This window comes from Fukomys damarensis, unplaced genomic scaffold, assembly GCF_012274545.1.
Source record: "Fukomys damarensis isolate Sample0158 unplaced genomic scaffold, DMR_v1.0_HiC HiC_scaffold_26, whole genome shotgun sequence".
Taxonomy (NCBI): domain Eukaryota; kingdom Metazoa; phylum Chordata; class Mammalia; order Rodentia; family Bathyergidae; genus Fukomys; species Fukomys damarensis.
In genome coordinates this window covers 32,233,446-32,242,988 of record NW_022900938.1, presented here as the reverse complement: position 1 = coordinate 32,242,988, position 9,543 = coordinate 32,233,446, and the positions used below count along the sequence as shown (strand labels likewise).

General features: G+C 40.1%; 1 protein-coding gene across 1 annotated transcript in view; it reads right to left on the bottom strand.

Annotated features, from left to right (window-relative positions):
- The window catches only part of Dpp4 (dipeptidyl peptidase 4), a 73,791-nt gene that overhangs the window by 1,315 nt on the left and 62,933 nt on the right, over window positions 1–9,543 (bottom strand). The window contains exons 24-25 of the mRNA XM_010606844.2: window positions 1,589–1,661; window positions 1,250–1,323 (exon numbers count right to left, since the gene is read on the bottom strand). Of these exons, the coding sequence (XP_010605146.1) occupies window positions 1,250–1,323; window positions 1,589–1,661 (147 nt within the window). The remainder of the gene's footprint in view (window positions 1–1,249; window positions 1,324–1,588; window positions 1,662–9,543) is intronic.

Below are 9,543 nucleotides of genomic sequence, written 5' to 3'. Positions count from 1 at the left end.
ATATATATAAATTCTAATTAAAACACACAAATAAACTTTCAAATTTGACTCAAAGGACACTTAGGCCCACACCAAATATATTGTTTCTCTCCACTTTAATAAGATAAACTATATAAAATAAATGAATTTTTAAAGGCACCTTTTCTGAGAATATATCACTAAGAAACTGGAAAAAACTGTTTAAATGTTACAACTATATATTTAGCACAAGTAAAGTCAAAAGTCAAATGTATTATTTGCAAATGCTTATATTTTACACTGGGATTTAAACAATCTGTATGTCTGACATTTATGTAGGCATTTATGATCTGAGGCAAAAATTTACCAATGCATACCTTATTAAATAATTGAGAAGTCATTGCTAGGCAAACATACATTAAGGGAGACAAATTAACTTCTAAAATTGCTTAAAATATTATATATTTTTGCTTTTAATAGTGGAAGAACAAACTTAACCTCTTACAAAAATCTAACCCAAAATATGAGTTTCTCTCTATATTAAATAACTGTCCCCTTCCAATATCACTTGCACTATTTGAACTGAGCACAGAGAAAACCATGGGTGTAAGAATAGGGGAAAGCAGGCTTTTCTGCTAAAATAGACAAGAAAGCTTCATTTTACACTAAAACATTCAGTGCACGCACATATACACAAAACGTACATATATTTTTTCTTTTTAATCCGAAAATTTTTGAAAAAGAAAATGAATTTGACTAAATATCCAGAAATATTCTCTGTATAGGCAACAAACCATTGCTCTAGCCATTCCTGACTTTGTTGCCTGTGGTTGCTCAACAAACGATAACACAGCAATTATATAAAATCTGAACCGTGCTGATTATTACTATCCCCCTGTTGTCAAAATGGTTAGTAGTGCATACTAGATAGAAATGGATTTTCATATTTCAGCTGAGCTATTATCATGTTGGTTTCACTTCAGAATTACTCTGCCACACATTTCCTGAATAAATGACTACTTCTGAATCAAAATAGAGAGAGACTGAACAACCACATAAATAGGAGAGCAGTGTTTTGACATCCCAAGGACATGCAATATTGTGCTTCTCAACTCCAAACTTGCTAATATTACTGAACACTATTTTGTGTAAGACTCTGGATATTACTTCTCCAACAAGTTCTTTAAGTCCCTATCTTTTGGGGCTTCCACAGGAACATGTAACTCTTAGAGAAGAAACTAGACAGACCCCACCAGCCACTTTTCTCCCATTGCACAAAGTTTTGCTATACCATTGCCTGGAAATCGACTCCAGCATCCACCAGCGCTTTGGAGATCTGAGCTGATTGCTGAAAGTGAACGTTATCTGCAGGGAGAGAAAGGAAACATCAAGTAGCTAATAGCCTCTTTATTTTTCTGATACCAAAGCGTGGGAAAGGCACAAGAAGAAAGGGACTGTTTGAAGTTCTAGGACTCAGCATCCCATCTAGCCCAAGACAAGTGAGTTGTGGAAAGCAACACTGTTTTATTGAAGTAAATGTAACAGTCTTGCCCCTCATGCTTTTGTTTTGTCAGTAGTGAAATTGCAAACCTGTCTGTGATACTAAAAAGTCTAATTAACTGAAACTCACCATCTGCTGTTCCATGAATAAGGAGGTACTCAACTTGTTTAAAATTTTCAGCTCTGCTCATGACTGTTGAATTCTGGAATTGGGAAAAAGAATGTCATTATTCAAAAAAGGATCTGCCATAAACTGATTTTTCACTTCAGTTTACAAAATAAAATGTTTTCAGCTGGGGCCCCCTTTGATACAAAATATAGCAAACCGATATTCAAGCAAATGCTGTCTCCATGCGTGGCAGAATGCACAGCATGCCCTGTGCCTGGGAGACAAGACTGGAAAGGGAGGATGCCACATCTTCCCTGTACACACAGGAAGAGGGCACCTGCCACCCAGGCTGCATGCAAAACCCCCTTGAGTCCCAGATCCCAGATTGGCTGTGTCCTAGCACAGGGCAAAGTCTCATATTAGCAATGTATGTTCCATGGGCTTCTGTTGTAGTTCAGCCAAAAAGTGTATTACCATGGCAACCATGTGTCACATGGTGCCATACATGCTACATTTCAAAGAGCCTGTACATAGCATTTGCAACTAAACATACTCTGCAATATGTCATGTGAACTTTGGTCCACATTGCTAGGTTCTAAATGAAAAGTAAATATTACCTCCATGGGAACAGATGTTTAAAACCTAGGCAAATGTAACACATGAGAGGTGAAATGGGTAGAAAAGATCAAGGACGGCCTTAGAAAACCAGTGGGTTCTTATTGGCTATGTTATTCTTCATACTGGAGAAAATGCTGATATTAGATAAAGTCATTACCAAACCAGCCAGGGGGATAGGATAAAAATTAAAAGGTTAGATTTTTGAAGCTAGTTTCATGGCCTGAATCAGAAAATCTGGAATGGGGTCAGGGATCTTGAATAAAAAAAGCCTTTGTATACATAGAACTAAGCATCTGGTTTTAGTTTGAGGCTATTTACAAAGTTGGGATGAAAGTAAAAATGTCAAAAAGGAGATCGTGAGGTCGTAAGCTTTTCTGCTTTGATTGTCCTATAATAGGATGGGCAGAGGAAGAGACAATAGCCTGAGTTTAAAAGCAGCAACCTGGTCCTGCAGCCCTTCGGTAAAATGTGATAAAAGCCAAGGTTTGTATTTTATAGATATCTTTTGATGGAAGTCCTGCTCAGAGTATTTGTATTCTATTTTCAGGTTCAGTATTAGTGAGCTGTGCAACTGGAGGCATGCTCCACTTTGAGCCTTTCTATGAAATGGGAATATTTCTATGAAATTGGAATATGAATGACTCCTCTCACTCCTTCACATAAATAGGAAGCAAGAGACAGGGCAGACGCATTTTTTAAGATTAAATTGTTGATAATGATGTAAGACTTCTGTGACAGTCTTTCTGGAAAAAAGACATTCTGCCCACAACTTTTAGGGCAATAATCCAAATGTTTCAGTTGACTGAGGCTCCCAAAATCACCTCATGCTGATAAGCTAAGAACAAATGCCCTCTCACTTCTGTGCAAGCTAGTTCTCACTTGTCCTGACCTAATTCCATCTTCCCTCAAACTGAGAATTAATTCATGAACTTTCAGAATAAACACTTATGACTCATTAAAAGTCACACTTTAATTTTACTTTATTTTTGAGAAACTTTTCATCTGATAGGCTACAAATAAGCCTATCTGTAAACAAATCTATCCATCCATCCATCTGTTCATTTTTTTCATCTAGTAAATCAATATTTTTATTTGTATCTCACTAAACAATAGCATCATAAGAAAAAAGGATTCGTCTATATTGTTCGTTCCTCTAATCTTCTCACAGTGCTAATATTTATCAATGGAATGACTAAATGCAATTTTTAAGCACTTGTACTTTTCATATTTGATCCTAGTTTTGTAGTGGCAATGGAAATAGCTAAGGGAAAAATATTCCCACTTCTGGCCTACAATATCATGCCCTAGTAATACTAACAGAGCATTACTCTGTGCCTATCTCTGTGTTAAGCATCATGAAGGAGTTATAAAAGCACTATTATATCCAACCTTCACAACATCTGTGTGAAACAGGACTATACCCACCCTGCTTTAGAGATGGAAATGGTGAGACTCTGAAGGTAAGTAACTTGTACCGGGATCCATCTGTGGGTCAGAACCCCTTTTACTTCTTACATGTCTGTTGCACTTCATCTCTTCTAAAATTCCAAGCTGCTGAGGATTTGTCTTCCAGAAAATGAACAGTGTGAAATAAAATGTTAATGCACTGTCCTGGAACTGGAAGTATAAGATAATAGTGGATACTCTGGCTCCTGGACACACGTCATGCCTTCTCACACTGCACACGGATGAGGGATTGGTCTGAAGAGCCCTGTGAGATTTGGGAGGCTCGTTTTCTGACTGTACAGGTGAAGGGTAGCCTAAGGTCGTAATAGATTCTGAGCCATTTACTGCCCTTCAGAGAGGAAAGGGTTAAAATAAGTCTCCCCCAAAGACACTGTCATGCACTACTCAAAGCTGGAGACAGCAATGGCGGAGGCTTGGAGAGCGACAGTGAACATTAATATTCTGAGTTGCAGGATCAGGAGCCCCTTAGGATCCTCTGTAATAATCTGATTTACTAGCCATGCTCCTCCTACCTTGTTTCCCTCTGAGTTAAATCCAGCTCTGGGCTCACAGAAGACAGTCAACTTTAACACCCAGACCTGACCCAGATACACAACTGTCACCTCACCTCACCTCCAGCAACCTTACAGGCTTGCCTTGCTTGCCAGCATGAATAGAAAAAGCTGCTCCTACAACCTCCCGGTGCCATGAAACTGAGAAATGTCATTGAAACATAGAGTAATAGTTAGAAGACATATAAATACGCAGGACAGTTAGCAAGGAATGTGATAACTACTGGAGTTTGGACCAAAACAGTTTCTGGCTGCCTTTTTTTTCTTAAATGGAGTGAATACAGGCTGAAAGAAGACAATTTTTATAAACAAGTAAAACCCTGAGCCTAAGATAAATGTTGTGATGTACACACTGTAGCTGTGATGAACTAGACATGGTGAGAAATGCAACATACTGAGAAAAAGACGAAAACTGTGATAAAAGTGTCATGATGCAAATTGTTTTACATTAACAATATTACACTACAAAGAAAGAAAGACAAATACTTTAATGCAGCAAGAGAAAAATAAAACAAAAGCTTTCCCTGCAACTGCAAGATAAGTGTGCCATTTCAAAGGCACACTCCCCCTGTTCACCAGGAGAAACCTCCACAGGGACCTGTAGGTGAGTGGGAGTCAGGCAGCTGAGAGACCCACACCTCCTTTAAAGTAGGAAAAAAGATTTTCCCCCCAGAAAAACGCAGCTATGTCACTTTGCCTCTGGAGCCATTCCCTAGTAAAGTATGTCTCCTGGCCTCTCAATTACGTCTTTACCGTCCACTGAATGGCACACGTTAAGTTTTGAAGATAAAGCACAAAACCAATGAAAGAAATGGATGTATTCATTTAAGGAAATGATTAATGATTGGGAAAAGTCAATTGTGCTGTTTTAATCCATACAAATAGGATAACCCCTTTGCCTATCCATGCAAACAGAAATAAAAAAGGAAACGGATGACTAAGTTAGAAGCCGAATAGTCTATCACCAACTACTGAAAAGGAAGCTCAGAGTGATAAATGGGCAAGGATGCAATGGTGGTGCAGTTGGCACTCTCCTGAGGCTAGAAACTTCCGGAGAACCCTGCTGCCAGCAACAGCCTGGCAAAGAGAAGTGGGAAGGATTGGTCCAGTGGCAGTGCCGATTCCACAGCATCTCTGTAAGGAGCTTTTATTTCAATCCCCAAGAAGAACCATCTGTAGTTGCTAGTTGGATCATGCTGGTTCCTCAGTTACCTTCCAATAAATAAATCTTTGTATTTTTGAAATAAAAGAGCTGATAAGAGTAGAGAAGTACTGTGAGAAACAGAAGTTGTATAAATTTTAAGCTACCCCTTGTGCCATCTAGGAGCCATAAGGACAATTTGCTTCCTGAAGATAATGATGGTGGCAGATTCCATGTTCTGAATGTTTACTGCACGGTGAGCATAGGCATCTCGTGTGTCACTGTCACAGCCCTTTGAGGGATGTCTGATCACTCCCATCATCCAGATGAGAAAACTGAGAATCAGAGGTTTAAGTGACCTTCTGAAGCTCATACTCAGGTAAGTGGAGGAAATTGTTTGAATGTAGGTCTAACTCCAAAGCCCATACCTGTAACCATCACGTTCTAGAAACCCTTGACATCACAGCCAAACAACTCATCATGCTTTCCAGGCTCTTGTAGAAAGAGAAAGCAGGCACTGGCTCTAACAGACACAAAACCCAGAAATTCAGTAAGATATTACCTTGGGTTTATTGGTGTATGTATGAATTCTCCTATTTGCAGCTAATACCACGTAAATAAAATTTAAAATTGCCACTTGGGGAGGCATCATTAATGCCATGACAGAGGCCACAGAAAATGTTTAAGAAAAAAATGAATCTCACCCACTGCATCAGATGTGGTCCTTGTTTATGTCTATCGACAACTGCACCCATGTGGTGCCAGGGAAAGAGCTCCCATCAACCCCAGACAGGGGGCTCTACCTCAGGCCTCACAGGCAACACTGGCTTCTTTAAAGATCACACAGCAGTCAACATTTTATCAGCACTCCACAAACAAGTTAAGGTTTGGCTTAAATCTGAAGGTCTCTCTCCCTTTGGCATATTCTGGGATAATAGAACAAATGTCAAATCAGTACAAGATGGCATATTTACAAAATTGCACCCTGTTTTGCATAACCTAACGATGCAGCAGTTCTTAAGGATTGAACATTTCAAATCTGCTAGCAGAAGACTGCCAAATCTATGACTGTTTCATATACTTGCCAGAAGCCTATCAAATTCTGAGCAAAATGCAAAATAAATCTCCTCTACAAGTTAAATCAGCCCTTCTGTGTGTTCCAGGCTGCCCTCTTCTCTTGGCAGCAAGGCTCAGAACGGGGGCCCCGTTCCTCTTGTCCTTGATCTTGCACATCTCTCTGTATTAACACATGCATTTTCTCCCCAGTCTTCTGTCCTGTCTTATTGGTCACCATTTGACCTGCTCTTCCCACCACCCTCTTCTGTGTTATCCCTTGGTTCACCGGACCTGCCTCACAAATTCCCAGAAATGCATTATGCCTGCTACTCATCTGTCTCCTCTGCTGTTCTGCCTCTCTCCTCTGCATAACCTATGGCGAGCATCCCTGCTTCTCCTGCGAGTCTTCCTCTTTCTTTCTCTACTGGATTTGCACAGTGCCCTGTCCCTTTTCTAACCCTCAACATCTATCTATATTTTACTAAACATTTTTGTGCCTCAGTTTCTGTGACAGTAATAAGTAATTATTATCTTAGAGGATTTCGTGGGAGAATTGAAACTGCCAATTCGCATAAAGGGCTTAGAATAATGTCCAGCTATAAAGGCATGTAATAAATGAATGTAAAACAATAAATGAAATAAGTAAAACTCTTTCTTTTTGGCGCCTCCTCTCCCTACATGCTCCAACATACAGAATGTGTAGGGCTCCAATGTCACAATTCGTGAACTGGTTGTCTTTATTGTGCATAGTACCCTCTTTGTCATATTCATGTTTTATTAACTAACTTTCCCATCCCCATCTTGGATTTTTTCCACATATAAGGAATGAATTTCTGAACAATTCAAACGCCAGGCACCTTGAGCAGGTAAATGAGTCTACTATATGAAAGTTTAACCAGACTGGGATTGACCACTTGAGAGACCACTCAGCAGTGTTCATCAGGAACCCACTCCTGTAGGTGCAGCTATACTTGCTGTTTGCTTATTACCAGTTGCTGTGAAGGTCACCACATTGGATATCTGATGCTTTTGCTCAAATCTGTCACCGTTTCTCCTTGCTATGGATGCAGAATGACTGTAGAACGGATGTGTCCATAGACCTTCACAGCTCATTAGCTCAGATTTGTTCACTGCCTCCCATTTTGCCCATTTAGAGCATCTGGAACAAGCTCCTTGGGTTTTTAGAGAGAGAAATGCCTTCTTGCCTCTGACTTCCTTATATCCTTTAAAAGTGCTTCTACCTTGCCACTCGGAGGAGGTGATCCTCTAACGCTCTTATGCATCACTGCTGGTTCACTACACTGGTAGAAACCTTAATCCCATGATCTCTTAATGTATATGGCAGCTTTGAAAGAACAAGGAAGGATTCCCCCTCTACTTGGATGCAGACCCACAGATCCACACCTCAGCAAGTGCGGTGCAGTGCAGCTTTTAGCAGGGCAAAAAACCCTACACGTGGAATTGCTGCCTGTTGCATTCACCTGTACAAATGGCTTCTCTAGATTCTCTGTCCTCAGTGAAGTAGGACTTGTATTTCACACAGTATGCTTCTCTGCATGATATGGCTTTCTCTCAATTATTCCAAATCTAGGTGATTAATAATCTATTAATGAATCCTTCTCTTGTTTGAGTTTTATTTAAAAATTGCATTCCCTGCCAAAGGCTACAATTCTGGCTACCATATCAATGGATTTTTTTTTAAAGCTGAAAACATAGACAAAGATCAAGTCTTTAAATATTGTTTATTTTGGTATCCCTAATCCTCAATATATGGAAAAGAGTTACTGGTCCAGATGAACTGGAATCTTTTTGAAAATATTTCCCTCTTCTGACTCCCAGAAATGCACTGGGTGGTAAAAGCCTTTAAGGTATTGTTTTCTTTGTCTTTTTAAGGAAGGAAAGAAGAAGAGAGGGAAGGAGGGAGGGAGGGACAAAGACAGAGAGAGGACAGATAGAGGCAGAGAGAAAAGCAACCATGGGAAAGAAAATTAAAAGAGGGGGTCCAGAGGGGCAGCTGGGGCCTTGGAGGAAAATAGAATCTTTGAATGTATTCTTGCCAGAGACAAAAGCACAGGCTCATTTAAAAAACAAAGGAGAGCAGCTTTATTCTAAAGCCTGCTGTGCACCAAAAATAGGCACTTAGATTCAGTTCTCCACATAGATTCCGTTCTCCACAATCCCAGGAAACAACTAACCACAGGGAGACAATTCTGTTAATACATTAGCCTCACTATCTTCTGCCCACCTTAACTACCACCCTCCCAGATAATTCCTCTGAGTAACACATTGGGAACCTTTAGCTCCCTGGTACTGGCAGTTTTAATGTGTCCATTGCCAGCAATGAATTCTGTGCCAAGAAAACCCGACTCCTGGCGTGGAAGGATTAAACAGTCCTCGGGTGCCATCTGTGCAGTGAAGTGAAAGAGTGACTTTATGCACCCAATGTGCGTGTGTTGCCATTGGCAGTGGGAAGTGACTTCTATTTACATGACTACCTCATGTGGTGAACACCTAAGGGGAGAGATGAAAATGGCCACCACGGTGGGGTAAGAGTTGGGGAAGCGGGGGGGTTGGTGTGGGCAAGAGGAGCCTATAGAAAAGGCTGGAGAAAGACACAGATTGAAATGGGAGATTAGAACTAATTATCTTATACAATTCTATAGAGAGGGCAGGTTAAGAAGAAATAAGCTGTGAGTTGGTGTTCTCTGAGGAGGTAAGGCAGGTGCCACACGCTTTCTTATATCTCAGGGTTTGAACTTGACCTTGTGCTTCAGGTTTCAATGGCTCTTAAGAATGGGGTTTTAAAATTTTTATATACTTTTGTTTTTTTCAGTACTGGGGATTGAGCCCAGGGCTTTACACTTGCTAAGGAACTGCTCTACCATGGAGGTACATCCCCCATCCCTTTAATTTATTTTTTTAATTTTGAAACTGGGTCTCACTAAATGGACTAGGCTGGCCTCAAACTTGTTGTCTTCCAGGTACTTGGATTAACAGCAAGTACCACTGTACCATATCAACTTTTTAAATAAAATTTTGGACTTATCACCCATCATGTTCCAGACCAGGAGGCAGGATCCTGTGCAGTATACCTCTGATGTTTTAGAAGCTTTTATTAATTTTATCTTTTTTTTTTTTTTTTT